A 19,984-nucleotide genomic window follows, 5' to 3' on the forward strand; every position below is an offset into this window, starting at 1 on the left:
CTTAATAAATGTAACTATGATTTCAGCAGAAAGAGAATAATTGATTAATATTTAGGTGATTATTCTTCTAAAGTATCACCCAAGCACTTTTGCCTTTTGTACAGTGTTGTTAGTGAGATCACAACATTTAATTTACTGTTGTCAGAAACACAACCAAGCTCCTCCCTCCATCCCTCCCCCAGGCATCCCAATAAAAAAAGAAAACTTTCTGCATGGGAGCTGGCCAGGGAGAAAGGATGTTCTGGGGAATGGAATGAAAGTGAGAGAACGAAGACTTTCTGTCTCTTTGGAGATGGAAGACAGCCCACATCAGCTTCAGAAATCAGTGTGAAGGGGTTTTGTTTTGAAGGGGATGTTGTAAGTATTTTGGTTTTGCTAAATATTTGGATACTATGAGAAATCTCTCTTGTTTATTTTCTTAGTTTAGATAATATAGTATATTTGATCAAAATATTCAGGGATGTATGTATACAAGTGTGTGTCTACACATATTAAAAATATGTGCACACATATGTTTTTAAGTGTCAGATATAGTTTTATTTAAGGTACAGGGAGCATCTATGTAAGAAAATGTGCCTTTAATGTAGAATCACTATATTGCTCCAGATATGTAGCTCCTCCTATAACATCCCCGTGTCAGTAAAACATTTTACTAAACATTGATATGTTTCTCATTTTAAATACTGACTGCTTTTTGGCTTGTGTTGTTGTATCAGCTTATACACAGCATTCCTCAAACTGACTCTAGTACTATCTAATCTGAATTATACTCATCTTGACATAGTGAATTTTCTTCACTTGCAAAAGTCTGGAATGCTTTTCTCACACAAATTCTGGTGGATGTTTTTTTTTCAAGACTTTTAAGTAATGCACAGTCCAGCCTATTGCATACATTTCTGATTTTGGAAGTAATTAATGATTCTATTCTATTCTATTCTATTCTATTCTATTCTATTCTATTCTATTCTATTCTACTCTACTCTACTCTACTCTACTCTATTCTATTTATTATATTGTATTATAATGTTATGTTATATTATTTTGATATTGTGAATAACTTTGTACATTACATTTGTTAAAAAAACAAGACAAATTGAACAACAGCCTCCCCCCATAATTCCCCCCGAACCAACCCAGTGGCAGATATTTATCTAAATAATCCAAACACAATTTTTTCTTGGGGTGGGGGAGGTGAGTGAGAAGTGGAGAATGAGAAACAAAGAGTGAGGTGGAAGAAATGGCCAGGCATTTTTGAAACAGCAGTAGTCCTCTAAAATGTCCAAGGTTGATTTTATAAGGGACTAAAATCTGCTAGAGCTTTTGATAATTATTGAGACTTAAATAAAGAAAATTGTGATCAGAGAGCACATACTCTTTATGAAAACTGATAGCAGCAGCTTTTGGCAAAGTGTTGTACAGCACAGAAAAGAGAATTCCTGTCCTGTTTTGTAAGGTGTTGCTCTGAGCTGCTTTCTCCTTTTTTTCAATACAGATGAATGCATCCTAAATCCAAACTAAGCAGCTAGTTTACTCTCTTTTTTTTTTTTTTTTTTTTTTTTTTCTCAGATCCAGGTGCTCACAGAATATATTTGGTCGGTGGCTTTTGACAAGTGAGTGGGTAGGAGTAACTTGGGACTCAGAAGTGGTTGTAATACATTATAAAACTAGATTGAAACACAGATAAGGACATTTTTGTGCTTATGTTCCTATTAGTTTTCCTATCTTGAGAAACTCCTCAAAAATGCCCCTTACTGACTTTGGTTGTGTTTTACTGTGCAGTTCTATTAGTTAAAATTCCACTTTTATGGACTGTTGGATATCTACTGGCCAATAGTTTGATTGCTGTTATCTTGCTGTACTTAAAAGGAACTCTACATGCATTTAGGGAGCTGAAAGGAGTTCTGAAGTTCACATAAGTGGAACCAGATCAAGTGGTTTTGTATAAGGATTGAATTTATATTTTGTTTGTTCAATTTAAAAGTCTAACTCTGTTAATTATCATCTCTAGTGATAAATCATTACCCCAGGAAGCATTTTGTAATTTGTGTCTGTGAAACATTGTATTAATAGAACAATTTTTTGGCAGTACTTTGCTATTCTAGAAAATTGTCCAGCTTTTATCTTATGAAATTTTAATAGCAAATTGTGCTATAGTAGTGTCCAGTGTCTGTTTCATTTAATGACTTGGTTTTCATCCCTTTCTAGTACTTTGTAGATCACTTGTTCAGTAAATTTACTCAGCAATGGAATTCCTTGGGGTTTGACTTAAAAAAATTCTGTGTCATTTTTGCAGTACTCAAAGCATGTTGAACTAACGTCAAACCAGGGCTAGCTGTATACTCTGAATTCACTTCCTCTCAAGAGGGGAAAAATAAGAACTTACTACTTTAATTTAAAAGAAAAAGTTCAGTTTGAAGATGTGTTTTTGTATCCTTGATCCTATCAAGGGCAGTACTTTAGTAACTAAAGGTCCCGTCAGTGCATTTGTATCAGTTACTGGTGGACCAATGTCCACTACAGGACCAGAGATAGTAAAAGTTGTGGGGTTTTCAATTATTAATCTAATTTAAATGGGAATTTTTTTCATGCCCTGTACTGGAAATAACAGTTCTGGGCTCTAGCCCTGTGTCTGCCTCAGCAGCACAGTTTAGGTAGTGTGTTGTTACAATTTCCTTGCACGCACTTGTAGTTACACACCCAAGTTTTTCTCTCAGGTTCTAGAAGAAATCCTATTCAGTTGTACTTCAGCTACTTCTGGGAACACTCTTTCTGTGTCTTCCTTCCCAGAATTGGTTACTAGGGAGACTTTCCTGTCCAATCCGAAGACTGAAATTATTTCTAAAGGTAACACTTTGCCTCAGCATCCTGACTTAAAAACTCAGGTGGTTCAGCTGCGTATGATGAGGTGGCTGAGTTTAGCTCAGCTTCAGAATTCCAAGTAGTCACTCTGTCTTTTTAAAATTATTTAGTCATTTATATCAGAAGGATTTTTTTCAGTCACATATCCTTTGCTTCCTCTCTCTAAGTCACAGTCTCTAAATACTTGGCAGGTGATGAAAGGCCAAAAGGTCTGTTCTATGTGAGCAATGGTATGTTGCTGGTGAAGGTCCACTGATGAATTCCTCTCACAATGTCCATGGATATTTGTCCAATTATGACTTCTGGTAACTGTGGCTGAAGGGAATGTGGTGGGTTTTCTTGTTCTTGATCACTACTTTTGTCAGGTTCAGTCTTCATTTTTAAAAAAAAAGTCAGCTCCCAAATCCTTAATACTAAAACAACATTTGTATTTGCTAAAACCATTTTCTTTGCTTTATTTATTACAGTCAGTGTAGTTCCCTAAAAGCTCAGTCTCTTTGTTGTCATTAAATTGCTTTGAAGATCAAATCAATCTTCTTAGAATTACTAAGAGTTAAAAAAAAAAGAGCATCTTGATTTTCACTTTATCTTTTGAGCTTTCGATTGGAAATGGGTCTGTGCGGTTTGGCAAAGTAACAGTTCTTTGGTTATGTGCTTCCATTTTGTTACCATGGTAAATTCTAATCTCTGAGCTGTGGTTCCTGATCAAGTCTGAACTTGCTTGTAAAGTCCCAGAGGAGGAAAAGAAAAACCACCCAAGTCCCATAAACCCAAACAAAATCATTGCACAATCATTTTTGTTTGCATATTGCTTTTAAAGAACTATGTCTGCATCTAAAGCAGACAGCTGTAGTTACAAGAGAGTATTGGTTCTCTAACATGGTCCACATGTCGGCTCACAAAACAGAATTAGCGCAGCTGGACCTCGGCAATCAAAAATAGAGAGTGTTTAAAGACTTGGTGGTGATGACCAGAAGTGTTTATTAGATGGGAGTAATCAGTTTTGACATGAGTGACAAAGGACAAGTCATCCTGTACCGTATGGAGTCAAACTTTTCTCCATCTGCTGTGGGTAAGAACCACAGTGATGTAAATTGCTGTCGTCCACAGCAGTGTGGTAAATTCAGGCATTAGTAACTGAACAGTTACAGTGATTTGCCACTGCAAAGTTCCCCTTGAATGTTCCCAAAATGCAACTGCAGAAAGCCTTGAGCAAGTGTTGGCCTTGCTTTGTGGAGGGAGGGAGCTGATGAGCCTCAGGGTCCTTTCCAGTTAGACCATTGTGTGATCGCATATAAACAATAGGAGTGGGAGATGTGGAAGAAGTTCTGTTTTCAGGAAATACAGAGGTACAGTAACTGAGGTGCAAGGCTGCTGGTTCTTTAAGCATCTACAGAGAGAAATGGTTTGATGGTTGTCAGAGTTCTGACGGAGATATGATTTTGTAATTGCTAGCTGGAAAGACAAAGGAAAACAACATCTCTTCTATAACCTGAATTGCACAGGGTAGATCCACAAGCAGGTGTTCCTTTGTCTGGTTTGTTTTACATTATTCTTTATTCTAAATGAGTGAGCTTCTGGTTGGTTTTGCCTTATATCCTGGGTGCATCAAACAGAGCAAACACAGGTGTGGCCTCACCTGGAGCACAATATGCAGTTCTGGGCTCCACAATTTAGGAAGGATGTGAAGGTCCTTGAGCATCCAGAGGAGGGCAAAAAGGCTGGTTGAAGGGCTGGAAGGAATGTCCTGTGAGGAGCAGCTGAGGGCTTTGGGCTTTTCTAGTTTGGACAAAAGGAGGCCAAGAGGTGACCTCAGCACTTTCTACAGCTTCCTGAGGAGGCGGAGGGGAGGGAGGTGCTGGGCTTCTCTCCTTGGTATGCAGTGACAGCATGTGTGGGAATGGTTTGAAGCTGCTCTGGATGGGATATAGATGGGACATTAGGAAGCATTTCTTAGCAAGAGGGTGGTCAAACACCAGAACAGGCTTCCTAGAGAGGTGGTCGATGCCCCAAGCCTGTCAGTGCTCAAGAGGCACTTGGACTGTTAGTGTCCTTAGTGACAGGCTTTAACATGGCCAGCCCTTGTCATGTGAAGGGAGAGAGAATTCTCCTGGCCTTTAGAGAGGGGAGATTTTCTTGACCCACAGAGATTTATTTGTCTGTTAGTGCCCCATGGAAAACAAACCCATGTATGTCTGATCAGTCTCTAAGCTATCCCGTGAGGGGACTCTTCACCAAACACATTCACAAGATCAGAGGGTGTTTCAATTGCCCTTTTTGGGGAAGGCTGAGCAAACATCATAAGGGAGACCCCTCAGAAGGCCTTCCAGTGTGTCATTCCACTGTGGGCAAAGCCTGTCAGCACCTTATAAAGGACTCACTCTAACAGCTTACAGAATAACACTCTGTATTAATACAAATTTTGACATGTTAACAAGGCTCATAGGTCGTTGGTGACAGTGTGTAGCTGCAAACATGTATTTAAAGCAATCTAATGGCGCTATAAAGCAGGCACAAGCACAAACTCTAATAGTAAACAACATACCAACATATTATGGAGCAAAACACAAGCTCTTGGACTTAAAAGCAATCAGTGCACATAGCATAAGTTTCTTACCCTATTGGTGTCCCTAAATCAGCGTTCAGATCATCAGCGGATCCAGAAGTTTCTTTGGAAACCTTCCTCCAACTTTTCTCCATTTCCAACTTACTTTTATGCTATTTATTTAAGTTTAGGTGGAGGGTGAGTGGCTCTGGTCATAAGTAGTTCATTGGGTAGTTGTCCTTGGCATCTGTCTTCCTTGGTGGACAGATACGGCACAGTCTTTGATCTACAAAGTGTCTCCATGTCCCCCTTCCTGCAGGATGTTTGTGGAGAGAAGCCGTAGCACCTTCATGTTACTCCCCTCTCTGTTGCATCTCCCATAACAGGTAGTTATCAGTGTTTTGGGAAACTTTCTTGGGGCATCATGACCATGTTCCTTCCAGGAAGCAGCAGCTGGGTCTCCTCCGTAATTCTTATTCTCCTTTAACTTTTAACCCTGTCTATTACTCCACAGACCTGAACTGCTCAGGCGGTTGCACTGGATGGTTATTGTAGGTCCGTTCCAACTGAAACAGTCTATTCTTGTTCTACTCTATTCTATTATATTGTGATACAGGGTTTCACAGAAGTAAGAATTAACTTATCTAATAGATATTAAAGTTGTGTATTATTCCTGTTATTTTCTAAGACCTTTTTTATTTAAATTGCCTCTAGTACTGGAAACAAACATTCAGAAGGAAAAATGGATCCCTTGTTTTGGCCATCAGAAACTAACAGCTTTCGACTTTTCACCCCTGAGTCCTTGGCAGCAATTGAGCAAAGAATTGCTGAGAAGAAAAAGCAGCCAGACAAAGTTAAAGGGAAGAATAAGGACCGAGGAGTTGATGAAGATAAACTTACTCCCCAGCTTGATCTGAAAATCTGCAAAACACTGCCATCTCTTTATGGGGACATTCCAGAAGAGTTTGTTGGGGAGCCCCTGGAGGATTTTGATCCATACTACAGTGATCACAAGGTTAAAACTTCCAAAAGCATTTTTTTGTTTGTCTGCTGAACTCTTAAGATATAGTAAAAGCTCTAGTCAGGAGATTCTGGGTTTTGATTGTTTTGTAGACAGATCTTTGAACATTACTGACACCTTTTGGGGCAGGAGTGCTAAAGTATGCTCTGCTCTAGGCCATCAAGGGGTATTTTTCAGTTCCAGTCAGCAGTCAGTTTTAATTATGAAAACATAATACACATCATCGATACACTTTTATAGGAAGTATATTCTGGGATAAGGAATGCTTTGCTTTTCAGAACAGTTTTTATGATGCCTGTGGGGCTGAACTCCCTGTTGTATAAGCAGTGCTTGTCCAACAGTAGATCATGCTGGAATTGCAGATGCTTTCACTGAATTACAAATATTATACAAATTAGGGGAGGCTTATTTGAGATATTTCCAGTACTCTGTGTAGCAAACCCATGTACTTGCATTGTCAGAAATTAATTTTCTGTTATTTTATATCTCATTGACTTTGTTTATTTTATGATATTTATACTGTGTGTACTCCACGCTATTGCAGAGTGGTTGGTGTTGTTGCCTATAGGAGTGTATAAGGTCCAGGCTCTAAGAATCCCTCCTACATTAAATATTGTATGATTGTTTACTGTTGAGGGGGTTTTCACCATACGAGCAGAAGCTTCCATCTAGTCCTACATTGCTGTCTTTATGATGTGACCAGCAAGGCATTGCAATATAATAGTTTAATTAGAGAAGACTTTCTTTTTCCAGAGGGTTTTTTTTTTCAAGTAACCAAAGTAATATTGTTGACGAAGAGAACCTAAGGCTGATTCAGTTGAAGAAATTTACATTAGGGAAGTGTGTTTTTCATTCAAAATATTTCATTTTCACATGTGCCAGAAGTACTGAGCTGCATGGAAATTGAGGCAGCTTAGAGGGAGTTTACAGTGTTACAGGGATACTTCAAATTTTAAGGTTTTGCTTTGAATGTCTGGGATTCTGGCAGTCCTACACAATGTGCATTTTGTAAATGAGCTTTTGTAGGCTATAAAACTATCCAAGAGTAAAGTAATTTGGAGTATGACTGTGACCATTGTTGCAGTCCTAGAGTAGTAATTACTATTTAATTACTTTAAGTAATTGAATTACTTTGACCAAGTGAATGTGTTCACTTGCTCTTCATATTAATTCCCATTACTGCTTCTTCCTCTCAGGCAATAATGCACTTTTATCTATCTGCTGTCTTTCCTTCAGAATGTGTATCGTCAGGTCACAGCTCTAAGTAAGAATACAGGAAACCTTTACTCATAATTGCAGTTAGATACAGTTCTAGATGTAGACTTGAAGAGCTGAATGTTTATTTTTTGGGCAAAATTTTAATTAATTGAAATATTTCATATTCTATTAATCTTTTCTTTATAGACTTTTATGGTGATAAATAAAAAGAGGACTATTTTTCGGTTTACTGCCACACCTGCCTTGTGTATATTTGGTCCTTTTAATCTGATCAGAAAAACAGCCATTAAAATTCTGATTGATTCATATCCTTTCATTATTTGAATTTTCAAATATTCTGTACCATTTTCTGTCATTCTGTTCCTCTGTGCATATTAATGTGTATGTGATCTTATATCACTATGATAGAGATTTTTAAAAAGTTATATTGAACCTTATTTTATAACAACTAAAATATTTACATGATGTTGGAACAAGTGAAAACGTTAAAAAGATTATATTTGAAGTCAAATTTGCAGATACTGGTATGAAACAGCATTTACAGGCTATTGTGTGATATTTTAGCTGTTTTCCAGAACTTTTTCTAAATCTTGACTGTGGTCACAAGGTTAAATTAGAAACATACAGACAAAAAAAAAAGCAAACCAGTGACTCCTAGTTATTAAAATATGAAAGGTGGGATTTATGGTGAAACTTTGCTGAAAGTGTCTCATGTTGTCCTAAGAAATGTATAACACAGTTTAGAAAGTTCTGAAGAGCACCCATCTTTTATGTTTTCGAAAGAATATAACTCTGTTTGGAGAATGTCAGAATCTGAAGAATTTGCAGGTGCAAAACCATCAGCTAAGTAGTTTCTGCTTTTTTGGTCAAACATCTGTTTTCATTTGGAATTACTAATTTGTAGAAATTGGTCCTTTTAGTGGAACCTATGTCTGACACTGGATGTGTATTCCTGCTACTAGAAATTACTAAATTTACTTTCAGAGGAACCCTATATTTAAGACCAATGTTTGTTTTAAAAACAAAACTAAACAACAGTTTTATAAGGTAACAGGTGAACTTTTATGAAAGGCTGTTTTGTCTTACGCATGTTTTCATTGCCTACCACATCAAGTGAGAAATCTTTCTGAACTCTGCAGAGCATAGGAGTGTTTTGTAAACATGCAGATATGGACTCTTAGTTTCAAAGTACACTGGTTTTTGGTAATTTAACATTTTCAACTGGTTTTCACAGGCTTAAACCACCTAGTTATTATGGGGCTGTGGCCCATTTCTCTTTATTCCATCCTCCTGCTGTGAAAAAAATGAAGGTTTTTCAAGTTTCAAATAATAGTAGACCATTTTTCCCCATTTATTTATGTTTCTCATCTCTTCTGTCAAACATGTTATATCCCACTGAAGTCCTAACTTCTCAAACTGTCTCCACATGCAGGCAATTCTTTGTCATATGTAAACCATGATGTTTACCCAGATAAGCAGGTTTGATTTGTTATTAGTTTCTTTGGAAAACACATGAAATGTCCTGAGTATATTTAAAACCAAAGTCATAATTTGAATATCTGTATGGGGTTTTTTTGTGGAAATCACGGCCTTTTATGAGCTTCATTGTCTTGTAATGTGTCATTTTTTCCTTAACTCACTATTCACATATTTTGTTGCCATTATTACATGTACTGTGTTACTCAATTGTGTTGTTATGACTGTACCTAAGCTTCCACCATCACTCAACTGGACTGAGTAAGTATCTCAATGGCTGTATGTTCCCTCTTTTTCCATGGCTGCTAACACGTAGGACTGAAAAATTTAAATAATAATGTGATGATCTAATTCAGGGGCTTGAAAATTCTCAGACAGACCTCTGAAGCAGATTGAGGATTGTTATTATATCACACAGTCTTTTGTGGAGCTTCAGTGTCTTTTCTTAGAGGCTCACAGCATATGCCCTTTTCTCCACACTGGCTAATTTTGCCATCTGGTGTAACATAGGAGGTTGTCCCATTTTTGCTTTTAAGGATTGAGCCTTTCAGAGACACTATGCAGCAGGACTCTGACTTAATATCTCTCATTCTATAGCAATAACCTGAATATCTGTTATGATTGGCTCATGCAAAAACTATAAAGGGATAAATGTTCATTCTGTTCTTTTTTCCTGTTCCTGGGTGACACTCCTGGGTCAGTTGTTCCCATTAGGAAGGCATCTATTTGTAATGTCTTGCTACGTTTTTTACTTATCCATTGTAACCAGTGTACCTTGAGTTAATGTTCTAGAATTAAATCTTGAAAATGTGCCTGGAGCCTTGGAAGATCTGTAATTTCAATTCCTTTTATCTTGGGGTAAGCATGGTGATAACAATAGCTTAATTTTCTGTAGGATTTCTTTCAGTTATAGAATATTTGTCAGAATAAGTGTGTAAAATGTACAAACTTTACAGGCTGAAATAAGTCTTTGCTCTATTGTTCTTTTGTTCTGCCAGAACATTGAAGCTTTGAAATTTTCCAGCCTGTTTTAGAATATAAATGCAGTGTTAAAAGTTTTCCCTGAGGAATCATGAGCTATTCTTCATCCAGAAATAGTATTGTATGCTTGTGTGAACTTTTGTGGTTACAGATTTACATGGAAATCTTACCAAAGACATCTTCTTACACCCATCATGCTTCTGAAAGTAGTGTAATCTGTCCTATTTTACTTCACATTGTCTACCTTTACCTCCATTCAGGAACTAAATTGTAGAAGATTCCTGAATGTGCCTGACTGTAACTTAATCTCAGTAATATTTTTATTTCTCTAACTTTAATGTACACTTTCCTCCTCAGAGGTGCTTTTACTGGCATATATACTACTGAAATATTGATAAAAGTAGTAGCAAGAGGATTTGTTTGGAATGAATTTACCTTTCTTCGAGATCCATGGAACTGCGTGGATCTTTCTATTATTATCATAATGTAAGTAGAGCTCAGCTTTCTTTTACACTCAGGGGACAAAAACACAGATGAAATACTATTTCATGTTGCTGGAATTTCTTAGTGTTTGGCATCCTACCTGCTAAGGACTTACTGTGCTTGAACCACCATTTGCATACCTGCAGAGAGAAAAATAGTCATAGGCTGGCTCAACATGCATATGGTTTGAAAAACATCTTTGCCATTTATAGGTGGTTTTGTTTTACAGGTATATTACTGCATTTCACAGCGTAGGCAACGTTTCAGCTCTTCGAACTTTCAGAGTGCTGAGGACTTTGAAAGCCATTTCAGTAATACCAGGTAAGGAACAGCCTTTCTTACTGATTTACTCTGTTTCACCAGTTTGCTAATTCTAATTCTTCTCCTGCTCTCCTTCATTTTTCTGGTCACTTTTTGTGACTGCTGATGGGATCCCAAGGTATGACTGTTTTACAGTCTGTAGTAACTCTCAGCAAAGTCCTAACAGAAATTTTTTAATCATCTTCCTTCTAAATAGTTTTGACAAAGGCAAATTTATTTTCTGCATTTTTTTTATCCCATCACTAATGTTCAATTTTACTTAGCCTGGTGCCTTTGTCTTTTTACTTTTATCTTCCTGGAGCAGCCCACTCTATTCAATATGTTCTCTTAACATAATATAGTTATACCACCATATTTCTGTTTCAGTAGTTTCATTAGCTCACTAAGATTCCTTAGCTTAATATTCTCTGGTGTTTTTCCCATTTGTTTCCTTTCTGACCACAGCCACTGTCTGGATTGAGTGTAATACTTTCAACAGTATGTTGTGTATACCATCCAGATACTTGACATTTTTCTGTCATGCCCCTAATTAGGATACCAAAGGTTGATTTCAGAGTACAACTGCAAAAATTCATTTGAAAATCTGTAAATGACTATATATATATATTGTCATAGTACATTAACTTTACCTATTCTATGTAATTGCAAGTGTATTTTTGATTTTGCTATGGAATTATAGCAGGAATTAAACACACAAAGTGTTTAATTTTAGTATCAAACCCACACATCAATACTTTTCCTTTCATATTCAGGATGGAGAGCAGAGATAAAATATACTTTTTTTCTTATGAAAAATCCTGGATATCACTCTCTGCCTGTATCACATTTCAAAATTAATTATTCTGCCTCAGTATTGGTCTTTATACACAACCTTTTTTCTCAGAATCAGAGAATGGTTGAGTTCTAAAGGGACTTCTGGAGATCATCTGGTCCAGCCTCCCTGCTCAAGTAGGGCCACTGAGAGCTGGGTGCCCAAGGCCAAGTCCAGACAGCTTTTGTGTATCTCCAGGGATTGAGACTCCACAACCTCCCTGGGTAACCTGTGCCAATGCTCAGTCACACTCACAAAAGAAAAATGTTTCCTGATGTTGAGATGGAACATCCCATTTGTCAGTTTGTGCCCATGGGCTCTGGTCCTGGCACTGAGCACCACAGAAAAGCACCTGGATCCATCCTCTTTGCATCTCCCTTTGGATATGTGCGTACATTAATGAGATGCCCCCTGAGCCTTCTCCTCCTGGATGACCAGTCCCAGCTCAGCCTTTCTTTGTGGGAGAGTTGCTCCAGTCCCTTTGCCATGTTTGTGGCTGTTTGCTGGACTCTCCAGCATGTCCATGTGCCAGAAGTGGACCCAGTACCCCACTAGTGCTGAGTAGAGGGGAACAATCACCTCCCTTGACCTGCTGGCCTTGCTTTGCCTAATGCAGCCCAGGATAATATTCACCCTCTTTGTCACAATGCACTAATGCTGAATCATGTTCAAATTAGTGTCCCCCAGAATCCCCAGGACCCTTTCTGCCAAGCTGTTTTCCTGCTGGGTGGTCCCCAACATTTATTTGCTTCCTTCCCAATGTTATAAATGTTCTTTTGCTTTTAAAGTGCTGGCATCTGTAAGGGATTACCTTCTAAGGCAGAGTTCCCTGAGGCCAACACAAGCTGTCCTTTAATGTAATGTGTATTTGGCCCAGTGTGAAGTACTTGTTTACTGTTAATCAAGCACAGAAATCTGTCCATATTCACTGAAGTTTGTAATACTTTGCTTTGATACCACCTTAATTTAGAATTTGCAAATTAGCAAAATGAGTGTTAGCACTAAGCAGAAGCCAAAGAATTTATGATTCGGAAATTTAAGTAAAAATGCTTAACTCACTCCTATGCTTTGTTTTACCTCATAGAATACTCTGAAGTTACAAACTCATTTACACCAACTGGTTTTAACATACTTACAGCTGTTTTGTCTTGTCATATGGAACCATCACTGCATCCCTCTTCTCATTTTGCGTATTATTGGATCTTATTTTTCTAGGTCTGAAAGTCATCGTAAATTCACTTGTTGAATCTGTTAAGAAACTTGCTGACGTGTTGATTTTGACTGTATTTTGCTTGAGTATATTTGCTCTAATAGGCCTCCAGCTTTTTATGGGCAATTTAAAATCCAAATGTGTCCTCAATAATACTGAGTACAATGACTCATTATGTAAGGATCCCAAGATATACGTACCAAATGATGAAGGTAATGTTATTATTTTATCCCTTTACATAATCTGTGGATCTTCCTGTGTATGTCTCGATTTTTCACAGAAATGTTAAACTATAGTTGCATGTGTTTTCCCTAGAATGTTTGGCCTTCCATTTGCACAAGTATTAATATGAAGTCTCTGGGACAAATGAATGTGAGATTAGTGACTCTTGGATTTGGAGCAAGATTAGCAGTCTGTGGGATAGAAGGGGCTCAGTTTTCTATGTGAATTTTTCTTTTTTAACTGTGCATTGCACAGGGTTCCTAATTTTAGGGGTACTGCACAGAGAATTACCTTTCCCCATCATTTATTCTGTGTTTCAGAGATTTTGCCTACTTCAAACAGACATTCTTTTTACGAGAGACCAAATAAAATCCTACATTGTGAGTTGTGCAGTACATAGCTGCTATTTTTTTTGAACTGTCATAGAGATAGATCTGCTGAGAATCAGCCTATATGTCCTTTGTTGTACTTCACAGAGGTTTGATCCATCAGAGTGTTTATAAAGTGCAGTAAATGTATGGTTTACTGTCAGAAGGCTGTGGAAACTGACAACTTTTGATTTTATGATTCCTTGATTCTTTTTTTTTTTGTTTTAGATATCTGCCACAGAATGAATAGCTCTTCTGAAATATTGCTTTGTGAGTTTGACCCAGGTCACAAGTAAGTGAACAAATCAGTTTTAGTGCTTTCTTAATTTGTTCCTCCTGTAGTTTTATTTCTGATCTAAAGGAATCGTGATAGTTTTTCAGGAGGGGGTGTGTGTGTGTCATTAAATTAAAAGCCAGATAGTTCACATCAGAAAAAGAATGACATTAGGTACAAGGATGCAACCAATTGTATATGTAATTTGCTGTTAACCACTGCGAATGTAATGGTAAGGTAGAATGATATAAGTGAGGAGAGGAGCAGATCAATAAAGATCTACCTGTTAGATATGAATAAACTCTCCTCATCTTGGTGAATTATTTAAAAGTGAAAATAATTCCATTTTCCCCCTCTGTGTATTTGTTTGCACGTATCCAGCATCAGGGGAGAGTTTTTGTCTAGTCCTTAACTAAGGTTTCTCTCTAGTTTTCTTTGATTAGACAAATGGCTTTCTAGAATGGTCTGATTTAAATCAGCCCTTCTGTCAGAATTATACTGGGGAGTAATGAAATGGACTTTCAGATAGACTGAACAAATCTGATGTTGTGTATTGGGCGTTTTCAGGTATCATTAAATCTTAAAGTAATTACTGTTTAATATTTACTTTGTGGTTAGCAAAGGGTGCCCAGAAAACTATACTTGCATGAAGATTGGGCAGAATCCTGACTTTGGTTATACAAGTTTTGATCATTTTGGCTGGGCCTTCCTCTCTGTGTTCCGTCTGATGACACAGGATTCCTGGGAGCGTCTCTACAGACAAGTGGGTACTTTTATTACCTGCTAGAATGGCTTTAGATGTGCAATTCAGAGGTTTATGTCCACTAGTAAAATCTGTGCTGGTTTTAACGCTACTGACACCACATTTCTTTCAAAATCAATGTCAATGTTAAGGAAGTAGGTTCAAGAGACTAAGTTGTAACACCTTCTGTGGGTGACATCAAATGGGAGCAATCCTGCTGGAAATGCTCATCGTTTTGGAGGAGAACACATTTGGGTCAGTGGTTAAGAGTTAAATATCAGTTTTTAACCACTAAAGGATTGGAATATACCACAGATCCAGCCAGTGAGCTCATTGCTGCTGCAGGGAATGCGAGGACTTGTTGCATTCCCTGTTCCTCTTCCTTTTCAGTCACAACTCCTCACCAAACCTTTTGGATCAACGCTTCTCTTTCAGATTGTTTTTGACAACTGGTACTAAAAATTTGGAGGCTTTATGTTTTAATTCAGAGAGTTGAATGCAACTTTTCAATGCTGATGAGTTTTTTTCAAAAAAATAATATAAAAATGCATGTATGCAACTCTCTGGATCACTTATGTCTATGCAGTGCCTTTGCTAGACAGGAATTTGCTTTATTTTGTAACTTTCATATTTGCCACTTTAACTTTTTTCCATCAACCGTTATTAACTTAAAACTTTTTAAAAAAATGGATATAATGTTTTTGCTATTTGAATGTCTTGGACCTTAATTTTGGGCCATCTTCTCTGCAGTAATTTAAAAAAATTTGAGAGTAAGATTTTCAGCCTCAATATTGACTCTGATTCTGTAATTATAACATCTTTCATGGTTATTTAGATAATTTTAGCTTTCATCTTTATTACTGAGTTTCATTAATTTCTTCTGTAGTCTCCTGGATACCTCTTTACAGCTGAAATTGTCTTCTCATAACTTGATCTCTGATGTTCATTTGCTGGATTTGCTGGGAGATGTTTAATTTAATTTTAAGAATGGGTTTTGTTAATTCTTCTCTGCTGTATATGGTGTTGCTGTGATTGTTCAAAATGGTCTGTTACATAGAAAGAAAACATTGTGTGATCACAGAGAAGATTTTAAGAGCTGAAATGCCTTTACTTCAAGGCCAAGGGAACTCTTGACTGGATGTATTTCCAGACCTCTTGTCTGACTTAGACCAGAGGCAAGTCCTACTGCTGTTTAATCAAAACAGTGCAGTATGTTAACCTTTTGTATTGCCTAGGAAAATAAATTGTTTAAAGTTAGTTTGGAACTGTATTGTAAAAGCTTTTTTGTTAAGAATATATCATAGCCTTTACCTTTTCCTCACAGACTATCCGTTCAACTGGAGTGACCTGCATTTTATTTTTTATGGCAGTCATCTTTTTCTGCTCATTTTATCTCTTCAATCTGATCTTGGCTGTAGTAACTATGGCATATGAAGAGCAAAATAGAGCTACTCGTGCTGAAACAGAGGCAAAGGAAAAACTACTTCAGGATGCCCAAAAAATTATAGAGAAAGAACAGGTTTGTAAATTATTATATATAATGTGTGATTCCTTTTGTTTTCTTCTGTTTGTGAATTAGGGAAATAATGTTTTGAATGAAACGTGCTTCTTCCAATACCTTCTCACACTTCATTTCTCTTTGTGTCTTTATAAATGCATGTGTATATGTAGTCAGGTATTTAAATATACAAACATTTCTGTGATATAAAAAACTATCATGAGTCCAAGTTAAATCATACTAAGTTTTAGGATTTCTGACCTGACATTCTATAGGAATGGCTTGCTGGAAAGTTTGTAGCTTTTATGGTGTTGCATAGGTGTTGCACTCCACAATTTGCCCCGTTATTGAACACTTCCATCATTGCTGTGTACAAACATTCCTTTTCTGGGTATTCCTTCTTGCTATTACTGTGTAGTCTGATGAAGAAAGTATGAGCAGATAAATTTGCATCTGTAAGAGAAATTGTTACTTCTGTTGTTCCCTGGGGTTGGAAGTTCTGGTGCTAATAGATTAATTGGTAGGAAGTTCTGTGCTCAGCTGTTTAAAGGGTGTCATGTCTCTTGCTGAGTGACTGCATGCAGGAGGACAAGAGCAGGGTCAGCCTTTGGGCAGGCTAATGCTGTTAGTTCTGTACCAAATTTTACATTAATGTAGAAGGATATCCACAAGCAGCATTAGTTTCTTTGCAGTTGCTTTGGAGAGCTAGGAGGCAGACATCAGATTTTCACAGTGTTTCCTCTTGGCACAGTATTGCTCCAACCATTCATTCCTTGGTCTGTAAGGGTCCAGAGGTCACCTCTTTGCATTTCTGATAATCATCAAACCATATAATCAAATAATTATTTGGGTTGAAAGAGATCATAAAGATCATCCAGTCCAGGATGGGCAGGGACACTGTTCACTAGACCAGTTTACTCCAATCCCTTCCAGCCTGGCCTTGAACATTTCTAGGGGTGGGGCATCCACAGCTTCTCAGATCAGCCTGTTCCAGTGCCTCCCCAACCTCACAGGAAAGAATTTCTTCCTAATATCTAATCTAAATCGTTTCACTTTGAAGCCATTCCTCCTTATCCCATCACTACATGCCCTTGTCAAAGGTCCCTCTCCAGCTCTCTTGTAGCTCCTTTAGGTACTAAAAAGGGCTCTGAGGTCTCACTGGAGCCTTCCCTTTCCAAGACTGAACAACCCCAGGATTTAATTTAAGTCCTTAATCTTCTGCTCTCGTTGGACTCAAAGTCCTTTTCAAAGCAAGAAAAGGCAAGTAAAAGGATGCACCATAATATTCTGTAATTCAGGTACAAAATACAATACCTAAAGTGACAAGGGCAAACTTCAATTGCAGCGACTGACAATTAACCCTGCTTTGTCTTTTAGTACTGTGAGTAGCATTTTGTACTCCTGTCTTTTTATAGCAGTTTAGCATTTGAAAGCTAGGAATTGTTAGTGTAAAGCATTGAGACAGCATCATAATTTAATGATTAAAACCTAAATTGAGTATTATTCTTGTTCATGCATTGGCATTTGCCTTGTGTTAATAGACAGACCTTTTGCCTTTTCTTTTACAGCAGTTGGCTGCAGGAGAAAGCAGTAAAGCCTTGCAAGTTAGATCTGAATTGCCAGTTACTGACTTGAAAAACTCAAAAGATGAAGGAAGTAATAAAGCAACACCTATAAGACAAAATTTAACTGTAGTCGATCAGGAGAAAGAGAAGCAAATTTTTCATTCACAGCCTGATCGCTGCCACAAGAAGCTTGTAAGTATTTGAAACAGGAAATATGTTCATTGGACTTATGTGTGATATGACAATTCATTGAGCAGAAAAGCCTTCTTTGTTTGCAATTTTCCCCCTCTTCTAAATTTTTTTTGTCCTTCTTGCATTCTTTGGAATAACTTGGTTTTTAAAGCAATCTGAAAATTGTATTGGGTACCTGAGATATGGACTTGAAAGGGAAGATGGAAGTGATTGCCAATAGTACATGTTATTATTTCATACTAAAATAATTTCAAATTAAAAAAAGGAAAAAAAAAAGAAAGTTGGTAACTGGGATGTGATTTGAATAGTCTAGTAGAGCCTTTTAGATGCAGAAAAAAATACAGGGAGAAAAATGAACATTTTAGCACTATATTACAAATTCATTTTATTTGTCCATTCTATAAGAGTTGTATCAGCTAAGGTTTGGTTAGATTTTCATTAAAATATCAGAGTGACAAAGAGAAATAATTATTATCAAACCCTTGAGGCCAAAGATATCAGTTTTATTCTCCAATTAACAGTTTTATAGAACTTGTTAATAAAAGTAGTAATATCGTAAAAGTTTGAAGTGATGATATGATATGATATATCCTTACTTATAAACCCTTCCCACAAAAGGAAAATGAAGGAAATCAAGTTGTGCTGAGAGGGAATACTGAGGTACTGGGCATTATGATGTGGTCAATCTGTCCACTTCCAGTCAGTCAGGGTCTCTGTCAGCTGATGCTTCTAATTATTTCCTTCCTGGTACTGGAATCTTTTATTCTTTCTGATATTCTTTACCTCAGGATCTCACCTATTCTTTGCAGCCTGTGTCTTAGGATTGCCTACCTAGTCTTTAAAAAGTGTGTGTGTGTTAATGTGTCATGAACTGAGTCTTTGAAATAACTCAGTGTGTCCCATAAGATACAGATGTTGGCCCGTCTGTCCTTCAGCTCACATCAGGAACACTGAGTTGAGCATTGAAAACAAGAGTGGTGCCATTCTTAGTTTTAGGCAGTTCAATATTAGTATAGATCTTGATAGGCTTAATAGGACTGGAAAAAAACAGTAATTATTATTAACTACATGACTATTTTTCATATTAATAATTGTTTATTATTTATTATTAATAAAAATTAATAGTTAAATAGCCAATAATCTATTCAAACTGAGTCAGTGTTCTTTTTGTCTTTTCCTGTGAGTCACTGGAAAGATGGAACAATTATTTTCCTTTGTCCCCCTGTTAATGTTTCTATATAGCAATATTGTTATTAAATATTTTCAGAAGAAAACAACATCTTGAAAAAATTTACTGGTTTGATAAAATGCCCTTTGCATTCAAAGGCAAATACCTGATATTTTTATATTTTTTAGTTTTATGTTTTTTTAGCAAAGTAAAGCTTCACTGCAACAAGTATTTAAAAAGGCATATTTATCTCATGCTGACATCATTTTTGTATTGCCAGTTCTTCATATTCCCTTGTTGTATTATCTTCCCTCATTGTATTATCTTCTGTTGTCTTTCCAACCAAAGAGGCAGATCCTGCTGTCCTATGATGTGTCAGTGGAGGCTATTAATGATCCTTTCCGAAGACAGAGGTTAATGAGTGCAGCCACCATTCTTACAGACAATACACGTAAGCCATTCTTGCCTGTTTTTCCTATGGTGGTTGTGTAACCTGACTTGAGAGATCAAACTGTCACAAACAGGCAGCATTATTTTAAAAGACATTAGGGGAAATGATGCTGCACATGTAAATTTTAGTAAAATAAATATTCTCATATCTCACGTGATTGTAACTGTAACTTGCAGTTTCAGAGGGTAAATCATGACTGATCAACTTGATTGAAAGAAGTGTAATCACAGAATCATGGAATGGTTTGGGTTGGAAGGGACCTTAAAGGTCATCCACCACCAGCCCCCTGCTGTAGGCAGGGACACTTTCCACTAGACCAAGTTGCTCCAAGCCCTGTCCAGCCTGACCTGGAACATTTCCAGGGATGGGGCAGTCACAGCTTCTCTGGGCATCCTGTCCCAGTGCCTCACCACCCTCACAATGAAGAGTAATTAACATATGAAGAGGTGGGTCATATCACCTGTTTCTGTCATTATGAGATTTATTGATGCTGACCTGCAATAGCCTGTGATTAGTTTGTGTAATATGAATGAAGAAATTGTTTTTAATGATGCCATTCTGCTCACTTGAGATTGATTT

At 37.1% G+C, this 19,984-nt stretch overlaps 1 protein-coding gene across 1 annotated transcript in view; it reads left to right on the plus strand.

Moving 5' to 3' along the window:
- Positions 1–6,146: 6,146 nt before the first annotated feature.
- The window catches only part of LOC139674381 (sodium channel protein type 5 subunit alpha-like), a 30,558-nt gene continuing 16,720 nt past the window's right edge, over positions 6,147–19,984 (plus strand). The window contains exons 1-11 of the mRNA XM_071560645.1: positions 6,147–6,419; positions 7,830–7,948; positions 9,291–9,380; positions 10,458–10,586; positions 10,813–10,904; positions 12,931–13,170; positions 13,744–13,807; positions 14,408–14,552; positions 15,856–16,050; positions 17,598–17,786; positions 19,303–19,405. Coding sequence (XP_071416746.1) covers positions 6,147–6,419; positions 7,830–7,948; positions 9,291–9,380; positions 10,458–10,586; positions 10,813–10,904; positions 12,931–13,170; positions 13,744–13,807; positions 14,408–14,552; positions 15,856–16,050; positions 17,598–17,786; positions 19,303–19,405 — 1,639 coding nt within the window. The remainder of the gene's footprint in view (positions 6,420–7,829; positions 7,949–9,290; positions 9,381–10,457; positions 10,587–10,812; positions 10,905–12,930; positions 13,171–13,743; positions 13,808–14,407; positions 14,553–15,855; positions 16,051–17,597; positions 17,787–19,302; positions 19,406–19,984) is intronic.

The sequence above is a fragment of the Pithys albifrons genome, chromosome 7 (assembly GCF_047495875.1).
Source record: "Pithys albifrons albifrons isolate INPA30051 chromosome 7, PitAlb_v1, whole genome shotgun sequence".
NCBI lineage: Eukaryota > Metazoa > Chordata > Aves > Passeriformes > Thamnophilidae > Pithys > Pithys albifrons.